Source organism: Hemicordylus capensis, chromosome 2 (assembly GCF_027244095.1).
Source record: "Hemicordylus capensis ecotype Gifberg chromosome 2, rHemCap1.1.pri, whole genome shotgun sequence".
Taxonomy (NCBI): Eukaryota; Metazoa; Chordata; class Lepidosauria; order Squamata; family Cordylidae; genus Hemicordylus; species Hemicordylus capensis.
The window spans coordinates 217,086,228-217,111,052 of record NC_069658.1 but is presented as its reverse complement, the minus strand read 5'-3'; the positions used below and the strand labels follow the sequence as shown (position 1 = coordinate 217,111,052).

General features: G+C 46.6%; 1 protein-coding gene across 2 annotated transcripts; it reads right to left on the bottom strand.

The window, feature by feature from the left end:
* Window positions 1-134: 134 nt before the first annotated feature.
* Window positions 135-23,191, bottom strand: LOC128347179 (perilipin-3-like). Of its 2 annotated transcripts, none has more exons than XM_053301429.1 (8): window positions 23,038-23,191; window positions 13,512-13,591; window positions 9,125-9,320; window positions 7,530-7,612; window positions 6,757-7,054; window positions 5,203-5,402; window positions 3,739-3,867; window positions 135-1,299 (listed from the first exon to the last, which is right to left on the bottom strand). In XM_053301429.1, the coding sequence occupies exons 2-8, from the start codon at window positions 13,572-13,574 to the stop codon at window positions 946-948; spliced, it is 1,323 nt and encodes a 440-aa protein (XP_053157404.1). In that variant the 5' UTR covers window positions 13,575-13,591; window positions 23,038-23,191; the 3' UTR covers window positions 135-945. The 2 variants fall into 2 exon arrangements, with proteins under 2 accessions (XP_053157404.1, XP_053157405.1); XM_053301430.1 differs by having other exon boundaries at window positions 135-1,296.
* Between the last annotated feature and the right edge of the window lie 1,634 nt (window positions 23,192-24,825).

The window sequence follows — 24,825 nt, the reverse complement described above, 5'->3', positions numbered from 1 at the left end:
CGTCAAGGTGCTAGTCCTCATTTTTTTAAGCTTCCCATCACATCACAAGATTCTGGGGAGATCCCAAAGCAGCCCAGTTACCCCCCAACCCAGTGGCTTGCCCCACCAGCTATTGTTTGCCAATACAAGACAACTTTGTTTCAATGCAAGAAGTTATTTATTTATTAAGGTGGGGGTGGGGTATACATGGGCAATACGAGAGAAAAAGTTAGCAAGTCATGGAAAGGAGCCAGTTGCAAAGAGACGCCTGATTGGAGACTACTGAAAGATCTTCTAGATTTAAGATCTAATCAAGCATCTAGAGGCCATGTTTTAGCAGCCACCTTAAAGGAGTTTGTGCAGCTAAGGCTTAGAGAAAGAACTCATTGCCACTTCCCTATGGACTCTGCACAGTTGGTCTCTGGAGTGCACCCCACACAGTAAATGGTAATACAGCCATGTTACAGGCAGCCTTTCTGCACAGGGTTCCCTGCCACACTCCTTTCACTGCATGGGAACTGTTTGAAGAAGCAAGCACCCTACTTCTGCACGGTTCATCCTGCAACAACGCCCTGCTGCTGCCAGCCCAGAAGGCTTTTCAAAATGGCCATGGCAGCTTGAGGCAAATTGCTTGCTGGCTGCATCTGAGTAGCAGCTAGAAAAAACCCCTCTGCATTTGAAAAATTCTGAGGCTGTGAAGTGGGATGACGGGTGCCCTGGCAGAGACTGCAAATCTACGGCTTGTTAGCTTGCTTTAAAGATGGCGGCCGAGTTGGCTTTTAGTGAGGCTGCAGCCTGGCTCAATTTGCAGAGACAGAAGATATTGAACTTTGCTTTCCATTTCCCTCAGTTGTCTGTATCAAGAGACTTCTAAATGGAAGTGAATCTGTCTTATTCTTCAGCCAAACCTGCTCTTGGACCAAAACCCTAGACCCTCCCCACCCCCCACAAAGTGACCAGCAGCCTCTACTTCATCTCCACTTCCTCCACCTCCACATCTGGTTTGCCAAAGGGAGCAAAAGGTCCCACTAGCCAAGAAAGGGGGACATTCTGGGCCACGTGGTCCATCAACTCATCGGTCAGCTCCCGGGCCCTGGTGACCCTCTCCCTGCTCTGGGCCAAGATGGAACTAGATAAGTCCTTGAAGGACCCGACGGAAGAGAAAGCTGCCCGGAGCTCCTCGACGTTCTGATGGACGAGGCCCACTTTTTCTTGGAGGCCTGCAGGGAGACCTTGGAGGTTGGAGACCAGAGCCGTGGTGGCCGCTTGCAGCTGCTGGGAGAGGCCACGAGAGACCTCCAAGGCTTGAGACTCGATCTGCTAGAAGAGAAGAGTCTGTGGTGAAGCTGGGCTCTCCGGGAGAGATTGAGCCCACTTTAAGTTACTTGGGAAAGGGTACAAATTGAGTTTAACAGGCAAGCATGAGTTACACAGCTTACATGTTCAATAAGGTTTAAATTTTGATAGATAAATGTTACTAGGCCTGTTCAAGTCTGGATTTTATCCAAAATTGCCTCCAAAATGGTAAGAGCCAAATCTAATTTTTTAAAAATAAGTTGGATTGGTAAAGTCAGAATTCTGAAATATCAAAATGGAATGGATTTTCACCCCCAGAGGTGAATGGGGAACTCACTGGTTTGTCCTAGAGCCTTGAAACTTGCCACACAAGTGGCGGGGGGGGGGGTCAGAGGCCCCTGTAGTGAATTTGAAGAGAATTGGTCAATCCTCTGGTTTTTGGTGAATTTCTATTAAAAAGGTAGCTTAAAAAATTGTGAATTCTGGCTTGTTTCGAGCCACAACTTAAAAAAAAACACTCTTCTGAAACTGAACTTCCTTGGATCCTCATTCTAGCCCTTGTGGGGGAATCTGCATTTATGAAAAGGGGTAACAGCACGCCCCTTTTACCCACTCCCTTCCCTTTATATTTCTGGACTGGATGGGCACAGAGTTATGAAACTGGGCACACATGAAGCCCACACTGGTGGCAGAACTTTCTTCAAGGCTACGGGTAACTCCTGATTTGTTGGAGGGGTTGAAAATAGAGGGGTGAAAACTGGCTTCTTTCAAGCCAGTTTTAGCCCCTTTAAAAACAAAAAAACCAAACAAATCTGAAGTCCCATCTAACCCTTTTGAGGTTAGAAATTTTCTAACCACAAACACAAACAATTCCTCACTTTCCCTTCTACCATTAAGGGATTAGAAGTTGTGAAGTCCTTTTAAAAAGGTCTGCCGGTTCTTGCAATGGGGTAGAAAAATATATAGAAGCAAAAGAATGCCCTTTTCCCTACAAATGGGGGGTGGAATGACAGTCCAAGGAAGTCCTTCAGTTTAAGTTTTGTTTTTAAGTTCTGGCTTGTTTCAAGCAAGATTTCACAATTTTTTTTTAAAAAAAGAAACTCACCCAAAGTCTAAGGATTGACCAATTCTCTTCAAATTCACTACAAACACCCCCTGACCTTCTTCCTCATGTGTGGCAAGTCAACACTCTAGGACCAACCAGTGATTTTCCAGATTCCCTATTGACAGATTTGAGTCAGGATTTGAATTCCTAATCGAATCAGATATCTGACATCGCCCACAGAATCTGAATCCAATGTTGTCAAATTCAGATTGGGTAGAATCTGATTTTTTTGAATGCACACAGGCCTAAAGGTTGCAGTCTTTGTTGAAGGTGTAATTTGGAAACTGGAACCTTTACACACATGGTCAGGTTCTGTTCCATTATTTTCTTCTTTTGGTCTGAAATTCATACAATTGTCAATATGACTTTGCAGCAGTCTTTGTCAAGGATGCTTATGGGGTATATTCCTAGTTTATGGGATTTATCCCTACCTCAAGAATTATGGATTCTTTGAGCAAGGGGTGTTACAAGTATTATACAACATTGGATGGGTAGATCTCCTGATATTCAGCTTCAGATATCAGATGTGTGTTCCCTTATGGTATTTGAATTGGGTACCCCACCACACAACAGAATGGCAAACGGATCCAATTTTAATGGACTGTTTGCAGTTTAGTGAGAAAACTGGAAGGTTTCCCCACCCCAAGTAATTAGTATTCCTTATACACACACACACACACACACACACTATGTAAGTGATCAAGGGTTCTATTGTTTTCTTTGTATTGCTTCCTCCTTTGATTAAGTAATCATGTCTTTGTATTAATCTTGTTTGTACAGTTGGAAGGAGAACTATTGCTATGTAATTCTGTATACCAAAGTAAAAAGGTTTTAATTATTCAGTTATACCATTGTAAGCTTCATTATGAAACTATGATATAGCATGAACACCTGACAAATCTTAATTCATTCAGGGACATTTATTTTGCCAAAACTGAACAAAGGGTGGTCAAGTTCTCATGAACCTATTGCTTTTCCGCTTTACCAATATATCCTTGTAATTTTGAGACAACATATGTTCTCTTCCCTTTTAGCCTACTTTCTGAAGACAGCATGTGAAGTGTGTGCCCCCTTTATTTGTATCCAACTATAAATGCAAAAATTGTTAAAGTTCACAGCAGATGGAGGCATCTTAGGGGTTGTTGGCAGGAGGGTTTTTTGTTTGTTTGGCCAGACTGCTATGTTTAAGTTGGCAGCCATTCAGAATAGAGCCAACATTCCTTTGTAACCCATGTGCCAGTGGCGGGATACCAACTGAATTCATCGCACATCTGGGGTGGGGTGTGAAATAGGCAAGAGTCACCATGTTAAAGCAGAAAGTAGACAGTTCCACTTGGGATTTCTCCAGAATGACCTACCTCTGGTGGAGAAGCATCTGTCTGAATGGTAACTGAAGACTGCTTCTGACTCATTTGTTTCCACAGCTGTTGAAGCTTCTCTTGGCTGCTCTGAATCTTCTGGTCAACGCCTTGTTTGATGTGTTCAATCTGAGAGAAGTCAGATATTCCTTAGCAAGACTGAGATGTTTTGCTCCTTTCTAGTCCAGAAGGCCTACAGTACTAGAGATCTCTCCCTTATGAGCAGTAAGGAATCATTTGCAGATGCTAGTGAAATGCTCTTGTGAAAGTGCTGTGCAGTGGTGGAATGAGAGTGGGAAGGGGACCTTGGAGATCTTCTAGTCCAACCCCCTGCTCAGTGCCAGGAACTGCTGCAGGATCCCCAACAGGCAGATGTGTGTAGCTGAACCTTTTCTGTGGGATCCATTGTTCCAAAAGAAATTAGTAACACCCAACTGGATCCTAGTGCAATGATGAGGCGAGCTTGGCAATTTCAAAGTTGCAGCTAATGTTTTTAGGTGATTATCCCTAGGAATGGCAATCTATATGATTTGAATGTTCAGTAAAACATACTTTGCAAATAAAGCTTTAAATTGGTTTTACTATATTTCCCCTCCTAATCAAGGATTTCAGTTCATCTGCATGAAAAGCTTGATACACAGCATGGAAAATATGGTGGGGCCAGAAGTGCTCTTAGCCCTGGACTTCAGGGCCGAAGTCCAGCGCCTACACAGCCCTGGGGGCCCCCAAATCCTCTTTAATCTGTCCCAGGTGATGTGGTCACCTGGTGGAGCATGATGATGCTTAATTTGCAGGGGAGTGGGGGTCTCCAAAATTACCTAAGGTGCACCTCTGGGTGGGGCTTTAACACAAGCACACACACAGGCCAGACATGCCAACTCCGCCTGCAATCATTTAGGGCAGGGGTTCCTTGCTTGCGGTACTGCAGATGTGGCTGACCTCCCATCTCCCCCAGTCATAATTGTAGCCAGGGACGGGAGTTTTAGCTCACGACCCATAATGCTCCAGAGGTTGCTGAACTCCCGGTTTAGGGCATCAGGTAGTTTGCTTAGAAAAAGCGAAGACATTTTTGCAAGTTTAAGTTTTAAGATTGTCTTGGAAACCCACATCTGACAGATGGCTATCCAGCCTCTAAACCTGAAGGAAAACTTATTGCTGGAGTGGGGCAGGATGTTCCAGCAGTAAGTGCTGCTGGACAGACACTGGAACAGCCTGCCTCATGCAGTGGTGGGCTCTCCTTTGCTGAGGGTTCCCCAACAGAGGCTTGACAACCACCGGCCAGGAATACTGTAGCAGAGACCTGTACTCAACAAGGGTCTACTAGAAGACATCTTCCAACTCAGTTGGTGTACAAGAAAAAGACAGAAGGCTCTGTAGCCTGACTCAGTGGCCAGAAATCTAGAACAGTCAAGACTTGAGGAAACTAGAGGAGAGGAGAGAGTTTGGGCAAAGTTGCTTTCTTACCAGCTCAATGACTTGGTGCAGCTGGGCAAGGGAGTCTTGGGTACGCTGCTTGGAGTCTCTCAGCTTCTTCAGGGAGTGCTGGTAGGCGCGGTGGCGGAGCTTGGTCGAGAGGGACCCCAGGCGCACAAAGTAGCTTTGCTGCTGTTTCTGCTGCTCCACGGTGGCCATCTCAAAGCCCTCCACGGAGGTGGCCAGTTTGGCTAGAACAGAGCCACAAGATCAAGGGATAAGTTAGCTTGCTTCCCTCCCACCTCAAGCTTGGGGGGGTCTAACTTCTGCTCCTCCGGCTGCAATTAGGATCCCAGACACACACCGGCAAAATGCAAGAGAGCCAGCGTGGTGTAGTGACCCAAGTTCAAATCCCCATTCAGCTATGAAACTAGCTGGGTGACTCTGGGCCAGCCACTTCTCTCTCAGCCTAACCTACTTCACAGGGTTGTTGTGAGGAGAGACTCAAATATGTAGTACACCGCTCTGGGCTCCTTGGAGGAAGAGTGGGATATAAATAAGGAGGGAATGGTAGTTCTCTACTCCTGCATAGGAAGCTGCCTTTTCCAGAGTCAAGACCATTGGTCCATCTAGCTCAGTATTGTCTACACTGGGGCTTCTCTACACTGGGTCCCCAGATGTTACTGAACTTCCAATTCCCAACTAAAGGCCACTGGAGCTGGGGATTATGGGAGTTGAAGTCCAAAAACATCTGGGGACCCAACGTTGAGAATCTGTGGTCTACACCAACTGGCAACAGCTTCTCCAAGATTGCAGGAGTCTCAGTCCCATCTTGGAGATGCCAGGGAAGGAACTTGCAACCTTCTGTATGCAAGCAGACAGGCACTCTTCCCAGAGTGGCCCCATCCTGGGGAATATCTTGTAGGGCTCACACATGTAGTCTCCCATTCAGATGCAAACCAAGGTAGACCCTGCTTAGCAAAGGGGATAATTCATGCTTTCTACCACAAGACAAGCTCTCTCCTCTCATTCCCTGGTATTACTCTGTTAAGTGTGTTTTGTGACCTTAGGATGGCTATACTGACTGTGCCAAATGGGGAGGAGGGGTTCCTGCTCTTCCTAGCCAGCTGCCCCCACTAAGCCTCCCCAACACTTTGCTGTGCTCCCAACCCCAGATTATGATCTAGATGTCTTGTTTAATTACTCTGTATTGGCCATGTCAGATTCAGGCACAAGCCAAGCAAGCAGCAGCCTAAGGCGTCACATTATGTCTGAACACACACACACACACACCCCTAATGCAAGTAGGCTTATGCTAACATACTTTATTTAGCCAAATACAGGACAACCCTGAATATGAGGGGGGGGATTTAAAAATATGAGTTAAATATAAGCTCTCTCATTTATCCAAAAGGAAGATGACCAAACAGTACGTTTATTAGTCTCTCTCATTGGCCAGTAGTCAGGGATGATGGGAGTTGTAGTTCAACAGCTGGACAGATGAAGTTGTGCAGCCCTGTTCTTAGCCATAGCCAGAGTCACCCCAGCCTCCAAACTACCAGACAACCCTTTACTCCACAATGCCAAGTTCTAAGAGAGCCTCACCCAATTCTTCATCCGTCATTGGAAGATAGTGGTCCACCAGCTCCTCTGACTTGCCCAGCACCGTATCCATGCCACTGGCCACCATCTGGCCCATTGAAGACCCCATCACTGTGTTCACACCACTCGCAACAGCTGACCTGGTCATCTCCACACCCCCATGGACTACCTCCTTCGTTTTATCAACCATCCCAGTCACTGTGCTGGTGACGACATCCCTGGCTCCCGTGACAGTACTGCTGATGGCATCTTTGGCCCCTGTCACAGTGGAAGTCACCAAGTCTTTGGTGCCTGAAATGATCTAAAATGGAAGTTGGTACATCGGTTAGCTTTGAGTGAAGACAGACCCAGTTCTCCCGCCTTGCAAACAGAACTTGCTTCAAAGTTGGCCTTACATTTTGTGAAGTGAGTTTTCCCCTTTTGCTAGGAAGAAAATGTCCAGAGGAGCTCTGCAAGTCTGCAGAGTGGCATAGTTTGAAATGGAGAGCCCCAATTGGCTAGTGTCTGTGTCATCCAACACCACACCAAACAAAAAGCATTTAAGGTGGCAGAGGGGACACACACACACAAATATGCACACACCACTATAAAAGTTGGAAGTCTGTTGACCCTAAACTGCTGCCCAAGTCAGACCATGGGGTCTACCTACTCTGGCAGCAGCTTTCCAAGATCTTGGGCAAAGGTCTTACCACACAAGACCCCTTAAATCTGAAGTTTCACCTTTTGCAACATGATTCCTGGCTACAAGATTATATTACAAGGAAAGGATCTTTTACCTTATCTGTTGGCTGTTGAAGAATGGGGAGCTTCTCCTCCAATTTGTCCAGCCCCTTGCATGCATACTCATTTGCTGTTGAAACTGCAGGGCAGAGAAGTCAAGGGGTTTAAAATATTTAGGGTCAGTTTGACACGCACATGAGGGCTCTTCTTCCCTCATCCCTTCCCTCCTGTGATGGAAAGTCCAGAGAGATCTGCTTATGAGAGTCCTTTTGGCAGAGCAAGAGATATTCCCATTTCCTGTCATGCAGCCAGTTGCAAATGAGCAGGTATTAAGAGGAGAGCAGGAGCAAGCACACAGGTGGTCTAAGTTCCAGAGAAATACCTGTCAGGACTTCATATATCAATCCCGGTTGCAAAGTCAGCTTGAATTTTGCTACATCACTGAATTTTGTTAGCAACGTATTGCAGTGCCAAGTTCTACCCTACTCAGCTTGAGGGGGTATGGAGTATGCCTTCTGAGCCATCAGCCTCTTCAACTAGCCATCTGTGGCCACAGCAAGGTGGTACAGCCTACCTATCAAGGTATCAGCAGCATAACGTTTAGTGGAGTGCCAATCTCCATGACAGTGTCAGGGTTTATGTGTGGCCTGGTAACTGGCTGAAGGACAGGAAACAGAGGGTAGGTATAAATGGACAGTTCTCTAAAGGGAGGGAAGTAAGAAGAGGGATCCCCCAGGGATCTATACTGGGACCACCAGGGCTCTTTTACTTGTTCATAAATGATCTAGAAGTTGGGGAGACAGTGAGGTGGCCAAATTTGCAAACTGTTTAGGGTAATGAAATCCAGAACAGATTGTGAAGAGCTCCAGAAGGATCTCTCCAAACTGGGGCAGTGGGCAACAAAATGGCAAATAATGTTGGTGGCTGACTAGGAGAGAGATCTTGGGGTCGTGGCGGACGGCATGTAGAAAGCGTCGGCTCAATGTGCGGCAGCTGTGAAAAAGGTCTATTCCATGAAATCATTAAAGGGGCTGAAAATAAAGCTGCTAATATAATGCCCTTATACAAAACTATGAGGTGGCCACATTTGGAGTACTGTGTACAATCCTAGTCACCATAGCTCAAAAAAAGATATAGAACAGGAGGACGTCAGAAGAGGGCAATTTCTTGGTTCTACTGTTGTAAACCTCTAAGTGGTTTACAACAATAAATTAAAAATAAGTTATTTACACAGGCTGGGGCATAAATTTCTCCATTTGTAATGTCATAGTCGTTAACCTTACAGTTTCCTTATGTTCTTTCTATCATATGCTGGTCAAAGATCAAAATAAAAATATGGACTGACCAAGTGGGAAGAGAGCTTTGAAGATCTTCTAGCCAGAGGTGCTCAACTTAAGCCCCCTAGTAGTTTCTGGACTACAACTCCCATTATCCCTGGCTTTCGGCCACTGCGACTGAGGATTATGGGAGTTGTAGGCCAATGTCTGCAGGAGGGCCGAAGTTGAGCCGCCCTGCTCTAGACCAACCCCCTGCTCAGTGCAAGAAGCCAGCAGGGCCTCAGCAGCCCCCGCCCAGCCTTCCCAGGTCCAAAGATAGACGTTGCTCCATCATAGCTGGTCCCCCACACCTGGCTGGACATGTGGACACTCACTCTGTGGCTCCAGCTTGTTCAGGATGGGCTGGGCCCCGCTGGCAGCAGCGGAAGCTATGGTCTTCACACCTTTCTCTGCCACATCACAGACCGATTTGACGTACGGGTGGCTCTCTTTAGTGGAGGCGTAAGCCGAGGAGACCATGTCATAGGCAGAGCTGACCAGAGGCAGGTTGGCCACACGGCCAGCAACATTCTGAAGAAAAAGGGAAAAGTGAGTCAGGGACAGGCAGATTCAAGGGGAGGCCAAGACAGACATGCAACCGGTAATGAGGACTTGAAACTTGAGTTATTTCTAATCACGGAGAAGAGAGGCACTTTCAATATGGCAATTCTTCTATTTAGGGGCAGCAGCTGTTCCTGTCCCTACCCAGCAAAGCATCCCACCAGTGGCCGTTGCTGGTGGCTACCTTATGTTGAAGACTGTGAGCTCCAAGAACCATCTTTTTCAATGTAAACCACTCAGAACTTTGTTGAAAGCACTATATAAATATTGGCAGTCGTTCAAGTGGAGATTCTTCAGAAAAAGTTTCTACACTAGAGGCTTTTCTAGGCAGTCGAAGGATCCCCCCCTTTATGCTGGGCAAGGGGGCATTTCACAGGATTTTAGAGTGGGAGCCTTAAGAGGTCTGCCAGGCTAACCTCCTGCTCTTGCTCTATTTCATTAAGTAGTAACTGAACCACATATGTGGGAATCGCCGCTTGTTATCTTCACACACCTGTGGGCTCTCAGTGAGGCTACTGGCTAAATCTTCTCAGCCCGGGTCCAATGAACTTCATGACCACATCTGGGATCTCAACTTGGGTATCTAGTCAGTGCTCCACATACTGCTCAGTCTTTGGGGATGGGCCGGGACCCCCCCCCCAATCTTTTAAGGCACGAGCTGGTGTGGTACTGGTGTGCACATCACAAGCCACAGATGCCAGTGGTACCAGCTCTTGGCGTTTATGCTACCTAGTCCTCGTGTGGGCCCTTGGGATACAGCTCAGCCTTGGCTTTTTGAAGACGACCTACACGTTTAATCAGAGTATAGTATTGAACCTTTTTTCAATCACCCCTCTATTTAAGGAAGCTTGATCTCTTTAAGAACTGCTCCAGAGATGGTGGAAGAAAACGATTCCAAGACGGCACAGGGACCAGCCAGCCACTGCTGTGGGCTTCCGTAGCAAGCTGGGAGAACTCCTGTTAAGAAGGCTGGGCAGAAAGCCGTTCACCCAACAAGATCAGAAGCCCAGCTCAGAGGCAGCAGGGAACGAGGGTTCCTCAGTTTCCCATTTTCCAGGCAAGGGTCTGCAAAGAGGGCCCCTTCTCCCAGCTTACACAAGAGGGAGCTTCAGCCACCGTTCAAGTTCCAAGGCAATGAGGAAGGGGCCTTGCCTGCTTCACAGGGTTGTTGTGGGGAAGAGCACAAGGCCACCATCCACAGAGACAGCCCACACCCACTTCTCAGGATCTGGGACATGGAACTAGTGACAGCCACCTAAGAATATTAGCTAGTTGCAGCATTATTTCATCGGTTGGCTAGAACAGGCTTGGATTCCAATCCCAGTCACAGTTCCTCAGAAGCAAGTCCCAGTGAACACAGTGGGACCCACACCCCAGGAGTTGCGGCATCAAACCAGGCAGCACACCACGTTTCCTATTAGCCAACAATGCCACAGCTTGCAAAATGCCAGATCTCAGTGCTCCGTTTCCACCCACCTCCCTCAAGCAGCCCAAACATTTGCCACCAATCCTCCTGGGCATGTTCTAACCCAGCATCTTGCAGACCTCTGGCTGTGCGTCTAGACTTCACAAGTCTAGCAACAGCCCCACTGCTGGAGGGCCAGGCAGAGAGATCCTTGAAGCAGAGTCCTGCATATTGGAACTCCATGGAGTTCCAGAGCTGGAAGGGACCCTGGAGGGCACCAACCCAGAAGACCCAGCTTGGTTCGACCCCAACCGAACCAAACCGGGTCTGGTTTTGTGCACAGCTGAACCGGGCCTGGTTTGGCTCAAATTCAAGACCAGTTAGGGGTGTGTGTTTGAGGCTGTACTGGTAAAGAGGAATTTATTTATTTATTTTTTATTTATTCAATTTCTTTACCGCCCTTCCAAAAATGGCTCCGGGCGGTTTACACAAATAAATAAGATGGATCCCTGTCCCCGAAGGGCTCACAATCTAAGAAGAAACATAAGCGAGACACCAGCAACAGTCACTGGAGGGATACTGTGCTGGGGGTGGAGAGGGCCAGTTACTCTCCCCCTGCTAAATAAAAGAGAATCACCACATTAAAAGGTGTTTCTTTGCTAAGTTAGCAGAATCTATTAAGAATTCCCCTTTATCAGTACGGGGGGGAGGGGCAGGGCATCTTAAGAAATAGAGTTGGTGCAGGTAGTGTTGCCACGTCCCATGAAATTTCAGATTTCACCCAGGTTTTACGCAGCTCACCCAGATTGGCCTGGATTTCAGCTTTCATTCTTTAAAAAAGTTAAGCTCTAGCCTTTGTAGAAGTGGAGTTATGGAGCAAAACATGCAGTTGCTATTCTGCTCAAAAATCATTTTCAAGCTGATTTACATCATGTGCAAGTTAGGTACCCAGATTTGGAAAGGCAGAAAATGGCAACCCTAGGCGGGAGGGACGTAAAAGATTTACCTTGAATTCCCTGCCGATGGTGGCCTCGGTGGTGAGTTAGGGTCCCGAACTAGAGTCCCCGCCACCATCCCCGAGGCCACCACAGCCATGAAATTCAAAGTAAATGTTTGCTTTCCTCCTGCCTCTACTCTCTTTCTTGAGATTTCCTGGTCCCCTCCTTTGCTGGTAAAGGGCGATCAGGCAAGGATTCCCCTTTAGCAGTGGGTTTCGAGGTGGTTCAAGCCAAACTGGGTCCATTTCGACTCAAGCCAGATGGTTCCATGTTGAGCCGGCTCACACACCCCTACCCTCGAGGCCCTCTAGTCCAGCCCTCTCGGTGCAGGAATCTACTACAGTGTTGCTGACAGACGGCCATCCCGCCTTTTTGAAGACCTCTCCAGGAGGGCCCACCACTGCACAAGGCAGACTGTTCCACTGTCCAACAGATCTTAATTAGGAAGCTCTCAGAGTCTGGCCTAGATCTGCTTTGTCATTCCCGTCTGTCAGTCCTAGTCCTGTCCGTTGTAACAATGAGCATGTCTGGTTCTCCGATGGGGCAGCCCTTCGATTCCTTGAAGACGGCTGTTGCGTCCCGTTCCCCCCACCCCCCACCGAGTCTTCTCTTATCTGAGCTCAACTTAGCCAGCTCCTAATGTTGAAGTTGGAAGGGACCTTGAAGGTCTTCTAGCCCAACCCCCTGCTCAGAGCAGGCACTCACCAGTCTGAGAAACACCATCGTCATCTGCAGTGCGATTCACCAGTTTAAAGTCCATCCCCATCCCGAAACATCTGAAGCCATTTTATCCCGGATCAGACCATTTAGTGTAGTTCTCAAACTTTGGTCCGCAGATAGTTTTTATTTATTTTATTTTAACATTTATATCCCGCTCTTCCTCCAAGGAGCCCAGAGCAGTGTACTACATACTTACTTCTCCCATTATGGCACAGCAGGGAAATGCTTGACTAACAAGCAGCAGGTTGCCGGTTTGAATCCCCGCTGGTACTATATTGGGCAGCAGCGATATAGGAAGATGCTGAAAGGCATTGTTTCATACTGCAAGGGAGGAGGCAATGGCACACCCCTCCTGTATTCTACCAAAAACAATCACAGGGTGGGTGCCAGGCATTGAAATAGACTTGACAGCACACTTTACCTTTTACTCCCATTATCTCCTGCAAAAGATTGGCAGGGGATGATGGGAGTTGTAGTTCATCTGGTGACCTAAGTATGAGACCTTAACAGATTTAGTGTATCTGTTCCAGGGTCTTGGGCAGAAAAAGTTTTTTCCCCCACCATAGTGACGGTCTTTCCCCATCAATACTTCTAGGCAGTGAATAGTAAGACTTTGTTAGCTGCCCCAAAACATATTGTTCTCTGGACAGTTCACAACACAGCATTAAAACAGCAGAACAAAAGACACAACACATGAAATAACACAGAGACCAATAGTGGAGTGGGGATACAAGACCATTAAAAAAAATTTAAATCAGTTTTATCAAGTTTAAAAATCAAAATTTAAGAGGCCTGAGTGAACAAAAAAGGTCTTCACTAGGCATCTAAGAGAACAAAGTGATGACCCTTTTGCCTGGTAATGCCAGGGACTGAACCCCAACATCCTGGATATATATGCTCTGTCACTGATCTATGCCTCCCCGCCCACTGGTGCCATTCAAAATCCGACTGGATCTGTTCTCCAATATCACTTGTTTTAACGAGGAAGCCATTCGCCGTTAGTTAACATCTTTTCTTTTTGTACTCCTAAATACTCACTTTCTGATCTTGTTCCTCTGGTGCAGAAGCAGCAGCAGCAACACTCTCCGTGGTGGAAGCCATGCTGAAGTTCAGTGTAACTGAGAAGAAGCAAAGGTGGAAACTCACCCAAGGATCTCAAGATTAGCCCTGGAGTTTACTCTGGACTTTAGAAGAATCGAGTCCAGAGCTCAAGAGATAAGAGGGCATCTCAAAGACACCGCCTTTGTCAGCAGTTCAGCTGCATGGAGGACTGCATCAGTCATGGGGGCGGGGGCAATCCCACCCTCTACTCCCAAACAGTGGCTGGCTTCCTAGTGCCCTCCCTGGAATAGCCAGTTGGGAAATCCTCATGCCACTCCCTAGTCCTATGGTAGGGAGACTCCGGGAATGGACCAGCATTTTGTTAACAAAATGAAAACTGAGGGAGGCCTCCAACATGCATGAATACGTTGCTAACCTCCATGTATTAAGACTAGTGGTAGCACCCTCAATACATGGAGGGGAACTCTGCATATGCTCAGATGCCCTCTTTAGCATTCATTCACATTTCCCAGGGGTAACACTGGCTGTGAATGTTAAGTGCGTTTTATTTTATTTTATTTAAGTCACTAAGACTTTAAGAGTCCCAAGAGAGTCCCGAGTTCAGCCTTCAAGCATTAACAACAACTTCTTTATTTGTTAGCCACCCCATAACAAATTGTCCAAGCGGCTTACAACACAATATTAGAACACGAGATAAAATAGACACACACTACATTAAATCATCACAGACCAAAGGGGGAAAAGACACATTTTTTAAAAAAAACAGATCAAAATTTAAGAGGCCTGAGTGAACAAAAAGGTCATCACCTGGTGTCTAAGAGAACAAAGTGACGAAGCCAGGCAAACCTCACTGGGGAGGCTATTCCATAAGCAGGGTACCACCACCAAAAAGGCTCTCTCCCTCGGAACCACCTGCCTCACCTCGTTTGGTAGGGGCAGCCGGAGGAGGGCCTCTGAAGAATATCTTAAGGTCCGGGTTGGGACATATGGGGCAAGGCACTCTCCCAGGTAACCTGGTCACAAGCCATTTAGAGCTTTAAAAGTTAAAACCAGCACTTTGAATTGGTCCCAGAAACAGACTGGGAGCCAGTGCAGCTCACGAAACACTGGTGTGGAACATAGGAAGCTGCCATATACCGAGTCAGCCCATTGGTCTACCAAGCTCAGTATTGTCTTCACAGACTGGCAGTGGCTTCTCCAAGGTTGCAGGCAGGAATCTCTCTCAGCCCTATCTTGGAGATGCTGCCAGGGAGGGAACTTAGAACCTTCTGCTCTTCCCAGAGCGGCTCCATCCCCTGAGGGGAATATCTTACAGTGCTCACACTTCTAGTCTCCCTTTCATATGCAACCAGGGCAGACTCTGCTTAGCTAAGGGGACAAGTCATGCTTGCTACCACAAGACCAGCTCTCCTTGTGTGATACAATTAAAATGTGTAGTCCCAGTTAATCTTGCAGCCCTAATTTGTACCAACTGGAGTTTCTGGACTGTTTTCAGAAGCAGCCCCACATACAATGCATTGCAGTCATCTAAGTGAGAGGTCATCAGAGCATGAGTAACTGTGGCCAAGCTATTTCTGTCAAGGTAAGGTCATAGTTGGCGTATCAGCCAAAGCTGATGAAAGGCACTCTGAACCACCGAGGCCATATTCTGTTCTAGGCTCCTACTATCCTAATGACATTTCCTTCACAACCCAATCTCTTGCTCCTGACTGGTCAAAAGGAGGCCAGGGAAGGTCTTCAAGGGGGTGGATTTGCCCAGAGCTGATCAGGTGCCAGCCTGTACTGTAGGGTGGTGTGAAGACAAATTTCCCCATGCTCCCACCAATTGCCAGTCATGGGGAACATAAGAACATAGGAAACTGCCATATACTGAGTCAGACCATTGGTCTATCTAGCTCAGTATTGTCTTCACAGACTGGCAGCAGCTTCTCCAAGGTTGCAGGCAGGAGTCTCTCTCAGTACTATCTTGGAGAAGCCAGAGAGGGAACGTGGAACCTTCTGCTCTTCCCAGAGCGGCTTCATCTCCTGAGGGGAAGATCTTGCAGTGCTCACACATCAAGTCTCCCATTCAGATGCAACCAGGGCAGACCCTGCTTAGCTATGCTTGCTACCACAAGACCAGCTCTCCTCTCCAACCAGGGGCCCTGGCATACTGTCCTCTGTGGGCCCTCAAGAGAGAGGGCAGCCATGCCCAGGAGGAAGACGACGGGTCTCGTGGTAGCAAGCATGGGGTTGTTCCCTTTGCTAAGCAGGGTTCACCCTGGTTTGCATTTGGATGGGAGACTACATTCAAGAACGCTGCAAGAAACTCCCCTTAGGGGAGGGGGCTGCTCTGATTGCGTGCAGAAGGTTCCAAGTTCCCTCCCTGGCTTCTCCAAGATAGGGCTGAGAGATACTCCTGCCTGCAGCCTTGGAGAAGCCGCTGCCTGCCTGTATAGACAATACTGAGTGGGATGGATCAAAGGTCTGACTCTGTACACAGCAGCTTCCCATGTTCCTATGCACATGAGGGGTAGGGGAGGTGGTCTCCAGGGTCAACAGTGGACCCTTCTAAGGGCTCTCAGCAGCTGACATCAGCTCTACATGCTGGGGGAGTTGGCATGTTAGGAACAGGAAGCTGCCATATACTAAGTCAGACCATTGGTCTATCTAGCTCAGTATTGTCTTCACAGACTGGCAGCGGCCTCTCCAAGGTTGCAGGCAGAAATCTCTCTCAGCCCTATCTTGGAGATGTTGCCAGGGAGGGAACTTGGAACCTACATGCTCCTCCCAGAGTGGCTCCATCCACTGAGGGGAATATCTTGCAGTGCTCACACTTCTAGTCTCCCATTCATATGCAACCAGGGTGGACCCTGCTTAGCTAAGGGGACAAGTCATGCTTGCTACCACAAGACCAGCTCACTCCTTGTATGCCCCACAAGGAGCCTTAAACCAGCTGTGTGCTGGCACTTTGCCAGGCATGCAGGTCCAATATGGCTCCCTATGGGGTGCATAATCCCAGGTTCTAGATGAGAATTTGTATCAATCTGCTTTTAGTCTACCTTTAGAAAGGTAGCTTATGAGATCACTGTGTACACCCCAGCCACCACACACAGAGACATATAAAGTTTATAGGGGATGATCCATCTTATTTATGTATTATTTCTCTGTGTAAACCGCCCTGAGCCAATTTTGGAAGGGTGGTATAGAAAATAAATAAAATAAATAAATAAATAAGGCCATAGCTCTGTGCTATGGCATCTGTGTTGCATGAAGAAGGTCCCAGGTTCAGGCCCTGGCAGCATCTCCAGGTAAGGTTGGGAAAGATCCCTGCCTGAAAGCTGGGAGAGCTGCTGCCAGTCAGTGCCAGTCAACCCTGAGCTAGACGGACCAAGGGTCTGACTCAGTATAAGGCAGCTTTTCACAGGAAGTTTTTCACACCCAGCTTTGAGTTTCCATGTCCTCCAGAACAGAGGGTGCACATTCACATACTGGGGAGATTTACCCCGAGGTCCCTGTGAGTTATTGGGGAGCACTTCACACACAATTCAGATTTTTTATTGTGTGTTAAGAGTGCAGCCTGATTTATATATCCGGGGTAGAAATATTCACTCTTTGCATCCGTTTTTGGGGCAACTTCAAACTCACGGCAAACCCACAGTAAAGCCTGCTGTTTGGGAAAAACTCCTGCCTGAAACCTTGGAGAGCTGCTGCCAGTCAGTGTCTGTAAGCAATACAGAGCTCGATGGACTAATGGCCTGACTACATATACGACGACAAGCAGCCATGAGCCGTTTTACTTTTATTCCAAGCTGCCATGACCAACTGCAGAAGAAGCAGAAGCCTGACCACACCCTTCGGCATTACCCCTGCTAACTTGGCAAAAAGGCACCTTTTAACACGGTGATTCTTTTTATTTAGCAGGGGGAGAGCAACTGGCCCTATCCAACCCCAGCACAGTACCTCCAGTGACTGTTATTGGTGTCTAACTTATTTTTATACCACCCAAAACTTGCATCTCTGGGCAGTTTACAACAAGATAAAAAAATATTGTGTTTCTTTATAGATTGTGAGCCCTAGGGGGACAGGGACCCATCTTATTTATTATAAAGTTAGATGCCTGCTAACTTGGCAGGGAGACACCTTTTAACACAGTGATTTTATTTAGCAGGGGGAGAGCAACTGGCCCTATCCACCCACAGCACAATATCTCCAGTGACTGTTGCTGGTGTCTATCTTGCTTTTCTTTTTAGATTGTGAGCCCTTTGGGGACAGGGAGCCATCTTATTTGTTTGTTATTTTTCTGCGTGAGCCGCCCTGAGCCATTTTTGGAAGGGCGGTATAGAAATCGAATAAATAAATAAAGTTTAAGAGACCCCTCAAGCCCAGCTAGCCTACTGAAGGTGTACAGGGAAAGGTCACGGCAGCACTCAGTAGCCAACGCATCTGCCAGGAATTCTTGCCACATTTCGGAGGCAGCGTGCTTCTTTAAATAGCCGATGTTGCAACAAGGCAAACCAAGTGAGCTAATGGTCGGTCTTTCCCCCACATTTCCTCAGTGTGGGGATTTCTTCACCACCTTCTGGGAGCAAGGGTTGCTCCTTCTCTATGGGGAGGAGACTACAGCTATTCTGAGCTGAAATGGGGCCGCTTCAGAGTGTTGAAGTTGGAGACGTGGATTTTCTGGGAAGGTTTCCCATGGAAGTTTGGTTATTTGCATGTCTTTCTTCTTGGAAACTTGCTATGCAAATTTCTCTGATGCCATGAGTAGTCTGTGATCCAATCTGGCATGTCTGACCTATATATTTATTATAAACCCACCATATTGATTTCCCAAGCTGCATATCGGAGTTTTTCTAGTAGCTGAACTGAAATGTTTTATTTGGGAGTGCTAGAAATCAATAAACACTTACTGTGGTTTAAGTGTTGTACTGAAACCAATTCAGAGCTTCATGCGGAAAGGAATTGATTTAAGCATTCTAATTAAAAAACCATAGGTACTCGTACTTCCTAGGGATAATCACTTTAAAACAAACTTTGCTATTGATAAGGTTACCTAATATCGCATTGGCAACCATTAACCACTTTTATCAAGTTTTACAAAGACAGTTTTTAGAGAGGATTTTTCCCACACAAAGAAGAACAAGAGAGTTTAGACCTGCATCTCTGGTTGACACTCGGAGCTGCTCTTGGAAGAGAAGAAGGTTCCAAGTTCCCTCCCTGGCAGCATCCCCAAGATAGGGCTGAGAGAGACTCCTGCCTGCAACCTTGGAGAAGCCACTGCCAGTCTGTGAAGACAATACTGAGCTAAATGGACCAATGGTTGGACTCAGTATATGGCAGCCTCCTATGTTCCTGCGATTTCTCAGCAGAGCAAGCTCTTTATGATTTCTTTAGAGTCAGGGCCACGTGAGGGATGCTGAGAGGATCATACCATCACTGTGGTGTAGCGCTTTAAGGGAACCAGCTTCACAGGCTGCTGCTTTTTCATGGAGTAGTAGTTTTGCTTGGAAGAGGGCGGGGAGGCAGAGGACTGAGGGAAGGGGCAGGCAAGACTGGCCTGCCTCCTTTTAAAGGCACCCCTTGCCAAAACGTGTTGGCTGCAGAGAGCCAAATCATTCTGAAAGGATTCAGGCTCATCCCTACTGACAAGGCCTAGATAGGGCATTTTAGACAGCTTGCTAAGTTCTACACGCAGACCAGCTATACACACTCCAGAGGGACACTAGAATTATTTGGGGAACATGCAAGTTGTAGACCAGGAGGGCTGGTTTTGTGATATCAAGCATGTGATATCAAGCCCCCTTTGCTAAGCAGGGTCCACCCTGGTTTGCATTTGAATGGGAGATGTGTGAGTACTGTAAGATATTCCCCATAGGGGATGGGGCTGCTCTGGGAAGAGCATCTGCATGCTTGTATGCAAAAGGTTCCAAGTTCTCTCCCTGGCAGCAGCTCCAAGATGGGGCTGAGAGAGATTCTTGCCTGCAACCTTGGAGAAGCTGCTGCCAGTCTGGGTAGGCAATACTGAGCTAGATAGACCAATGGTCTGACTTGGTATAAGGGAGCTTGCTATGTAATACCTGGCAGCCCAAATTTGAAACCCCTGCAGTCAGGGCCGGATTCTTCACAAGGCAGAACAGGACAATGTAGGGCATCTTTGCTGGTGTCAGGCACTCCATCCCTTGCTATCTTAATTTGGGCCTCACAAACCAAGGAAAAGTGTGGGTGCATGGAGGGTAAGTTGTAAGCATGCCCAACTTGTGACATTACACAACATCAATCCCAATCACATGGCATGCCTGTTAAGGCATTTGGTTAGGTTCCAATCTTCCAGCTTTGTGGAGCCAGAGCCAAAACAAAAACATGTTAAATAAATAAATAAAATGAGATAGCCAACTCTGGTCTGAAACCAGCAAGGTGTTTTTTCCTTGTATTTATGTATGTATTACATTTTTATATCCCGCTCTTCCTCCAAGGAGCCCAGAGTGGTGTACTACATGCTTAAGTTTCTCCTCACAACAACCCTGTGAAGTAGGTTAGGCTGAGAGAGAAGTGACTGGCCCAGAGTCACCCAGCAAGTCTCATGGCTGCATGGGGATTTGAACTCGGGTCTCCCCAGTCCTAGTCCAGCACTCTAACCACTACACCACGCTGGTTTTGATTGTTTGACTAATAACAGTTGAGTCTGGATGTTCCATGCTCTCTTTAGACCTAGGGTGCAGAGAATCAAGCCGAACCTGAACACATCCACATAAAGGATTTTTGCAGCAAACCTTAATTCACCAGCCCAAGCTCTCTCAGTTAACCGCTTTAAGGTAAGCAGCTGTGTGTTCAGGTGCTCCGCCTTCCATGGAAGGCAAGCTTTTCTCCCCACATTGGGTATCTTGTTCGACACAGCAGCTGAGCTTTTTGTATCCAAGTCAGGGTTACACTGCAGACAGAAGGGCAGGTATGGCTTCAAATGTATCTTAACCCAGTTCAAGGTGTGTGGTCACCAACCCACTCTTGAAAAACCAAGCATTTCAACCACAGTAAAGCTAGTGGCTTCCGCTGTAAAAAAAAAGCGGGTTCCGGTCAATTCCCCTGTGGTGCAGCTAAAATCTTGTGCACCTTCCTAGTCACTCTGTTATATTGTTGGGGAATGGTACAGAAGAAGGCAACCCAAGTGATCAAGGGAGGGAAGGCATTCCTTGCCAGGAAGGGCTAAAAGTGGCTGGAGCTTTCTAATTTAAAAACAAACAACTTGAGGCCATATTAATGTTAAGCGTTGGAAGGGAGTCTAGAGGTTTTCTAGAGCAAACCCTGCTGAGTGTAGGAATCTGCTTCTCCAAGATAGGGCTTGAGAGAGACTCCTGACTGCAGCCTTGGAGAAGCCGCTGCCAGTCTGTGAAGACAATACTGAGCTAGATAGACCAAGGGTCTGACTCAGTATATGGCAGCTTCCTATGTTCCTATAAGAGCAAGTGGCCCTAACTGGGCAAGCATGACTTGTCCCTTTAGCTAAGCAGGGTCCACCGTGGTTGCATATGAATGGGAGACTTGATGTGTGAGCACTGTAAGATATTCCCCATACTGGATAGGGCCGCTCTGGGAATGGCATCTAGGTTCCAAGTTCCCTCCCTGGCAGCATCTCCAAGATAGGGCTGAGAGAGCTTCCTGCCTGCAACCTTGGAGAAGCCACTGCCAGTCTGTGAAGACAATACTGAGCAAGATGGACCTATGGTCTGACTCAGTATATGGCAGATTCCCTATGTTCATCCACCCCCAGCACAGTACCCCTCCAGTGACTGTTGCTATCTTATGTTTCTTTTTAGACTGTGAGCCCTTTGGGGACAGGGAGCCATCTTATTCATTTCTTTTTTTGTTTCTCTATGTAAACCAGGGTGGATTTGATTTAAATCAAACTGATTTAAATCATGATTTAAATAACTAGCAGGGTGGATAAAAATAAAAAAATCCAATTTAAATCAAAAAAATCTGATTTAAATTAAAAAAACCTGATTTTTTTATTTAAATTGGTTTTTTTTATTTTTATCCACCCTGCTAGTGATTTAAATCGTGATTTAAATCGTGATTTAAATCAGTTTGATTTAAATCAAATCCACCCTGATGTAAACCACTTTGAAAACTTTTGTTGAAAAGCAGTATATAAATATTTGTCTTCATTGTAGTCGACTGTTCCACAGTAAAGCAGCTTGCATTGTTAGGAAATTCTTCCTACTGTCTTGCCTGAACCTGCTTCCTTGGCATTTCAACCCATGGGTTTTGAGACACACACACACCCCTAAAGAACAACAGAGAACAAGTCTGTTCTTCCTACAATATAAGCATATAAGAAGATGCATGCTGAGTTTCTTCTCTCCACATAGTAGGAAACAGAGGTAAATTTGAACACAATGCAGGCTACATTTTAAGTCATGTTTACTCAGAAGTCCTAATTTCAACAGGCCGACTCAAGCAGCAGAGAAATCATTTTAAAAGCTGCATTTTGCTTCAAGTTAGTTTGCACTGGAACACCGAGAAGTGAAAGCATTAAACATGGTTCAATATCCAGTTGAACTGGTTTCAACCCATTTTAGACCACAAGGCACGGAACTTTGCTTTTGCTACGTAAACTGCTTCAGGAACTTTTGTTCAAGAGTGTTATATAAGTCTGTACCACTACACAGAGTAATATCAAATTGAATTGCAGTGCACCGCTCGAATGAGAACAGCAATAGTTTAAGCAGCATGTTTATGAACAAGTTATCTGTACAACAGGATGCAAACCCAGAAAGTGATGTTATCCAAGTTTTGATTCTAACCACAGTTAACATTTTAGAGATTTGGTGGGGGTTCAAGAAAGCTAGGAGACTTTAGGCTTTTGTTTTGTTCCTGTTCCCTGGAAAGGATTCTCTGAACCAGTTTTGAATTAAACTTTAATTCAGCTTCCTAACTTCAGCATACATACTTACTAGCAAGTTAGGTTTCAGTTAACTCACTTCCACAAAGAGACTTGCTCACATTGCTACATTTCTTCTACAAAGTAGAGTCCACTTCGAGGCTGCTACGACACAGTCCAATATTCTGCTTCCTACTATAGTCAGCTTAATATGAAGCTGCTACCTACCGAGTCAGACACTTGCTTCATTTATTCAAGTATTAACTACTCTGACCGACAGCAGCTCTCCAGGTTTTCAGGCTGGGGCATTTCCCAGCCCTACCTGAAAATACTGCCAGGAATTGAACCTGGGGCCCTTTGAACATATATACTACAGCCCCCTTCTTGGATGTCTTGTTTATGGACTTCTTAACGATATCTGTAAGGCACTTGCCCCAGTTTGCTTCGGCATCTTTTGACCCCGAGGCAGACTACTTCTGAACCAACTCACAGGAAGCAAGCACTGAAACTCCGTTACAAACTTACAGATACTTTCTTGAAAATAATGACGGAGTTAAAGGAAGATAGTTTACTTCTAAGCAAGAGTGCTTAGATTCGGGACAGAACTAAATCCTCGAATACAACAAAAAGACACCAACTCACCTCTCAGCTGTGCAAACGCGCTAGTTAGCTCCAACAATCACGTTGCTATTCAGAGAGGCAGATCAGCTCCTTATATACTCCGGAGCGACTTCCCTTCCTTTGTGGACGCAATCATGTGAACTCTGGGATGTGGGTGGGGCCGCAGGGGGGAGGGGAGTTTAAAAGTTAAAACGAAGTGCGTTAAAAAGGGGGATCATGTGATTTATTTATTTATTTATTTTAAAACGCTAGTTCCCGACGAGGACCACCAAGCTCCGCCTCCTCTTTTGGAGAAAACCGCAAGTGAAAATGGAAGTTAGCGTGTTCGGACTCGGAGCGGCGGAACCACAGAGAGAGGGCGCGCTAGAACGGCCTTCTGTTTCTATATGGGCTGCAATGGCTGTGGCTGTGTATCCCCCCCGCCCTTGGCAGGCAGAAGTTCAACCGGAGTAGCATTGGTTGAATTTCTGTGCAGGAGAGAAAGCTGCCCTGCCGAGTTTCTCGCTGCAACTATTCAAGGCATCATAGTCCATAAGAGAGGAGAGCTGGTGGTAGCAAACATCCCCTGGTTGCATATGAATGGGAGGTTAGAAGTGTGAGCACTGTAAGATATTCCCCTTAGGGGATGGAGCAGCTCTGGGAAGAGCAGAATGTTTTAAGTTCCCTTCCTGGCTTCTCCAAGATAGGGCTGAGAAAGATTCCTGCCTGCAACCTTGGAGAAGCCGCTGCCAGTCTGTGAAGACAATGCTGAGCTAGATAGACCAATGGTCTGACTCAGTAACTGGCAGCTTCCTATGTAACATAAGAACTGCCCTGCTGGATCAGACCCAAGGCCCATCTAGTCCAGCATCCTGTTTTGTACAGTGGCCCACCAGATGCTGCTGGAAGCCACAGGCAGGAGTTGAAAGGGGCATGCCCTCTCTCCTGCTGTGACTCCCCTGCAACTGGTACTCAGAGGCATCCTGCCTTTGAGGCTGGAGGTGGCCTGTAGCCTTCCAGTTAGTAGCCATTGATAGACCTCTCCTCTATGAAGTTATCCAATCCCCTCTTAAAGCCAGCCAGCTTGTTGGCTGTCACCACATCTTGTGGTAGAGAATTCCACAAGTGGATTATGCGTTGTGTAAAAAAAGTACTTCCATTTGTCGGTCCTAGATTTCCTGGCAATCAATTTCATGGGAGGAGCAACTCTGGCAGAATCTGTTGAGCAACTCTTAATTCGGATTTAATCCAATTTCATTAAATAATATTAATAATTTTTTTTGTCTTCGTAGAATAAGGTTCTGGAACTCAGTTTAATTGGGAAGAGGACAGCATAGCCATGGGGCCAGGAGGAGGAGAGGAAGGCACTCTTCCTTTCTAACTAAGATCTGTTGGACAGTGGAACAGTCTGCCTTGTGCAGTAGTGGGCTCTGGAGGGTTTTTTTTACCTTCTGAAAAGAGTCTTCATCATCTGTTCTATCATATACCAAAAAAGCTCCATTAGAGTCTCTAGTAAATGGGACACAGAGCATGAAATCTCTCAACCTGCTGTATCCCGTATTGCAAGGTTGACTCTTTTCCCTCCAATTTTATGGAAAAATAATAAGTACTGCCTATCTCTGGCATCTGGGTATACATACTCCTGAATGTAAGGGTTGCCATGTCCCCCGGAATTTAGGGTAGCCCCCGGATTTTGCCTCTTCAACCCAGCTCCTAGATTCCACACAGATTTCAAATGCATTGCCCAGATTTTAATCTGGATCCGATCACATGGGAGGGCAGAGAAGGAGGGGGGAGTATACAAATCTGTCAAATAAATAAAATGCAAAT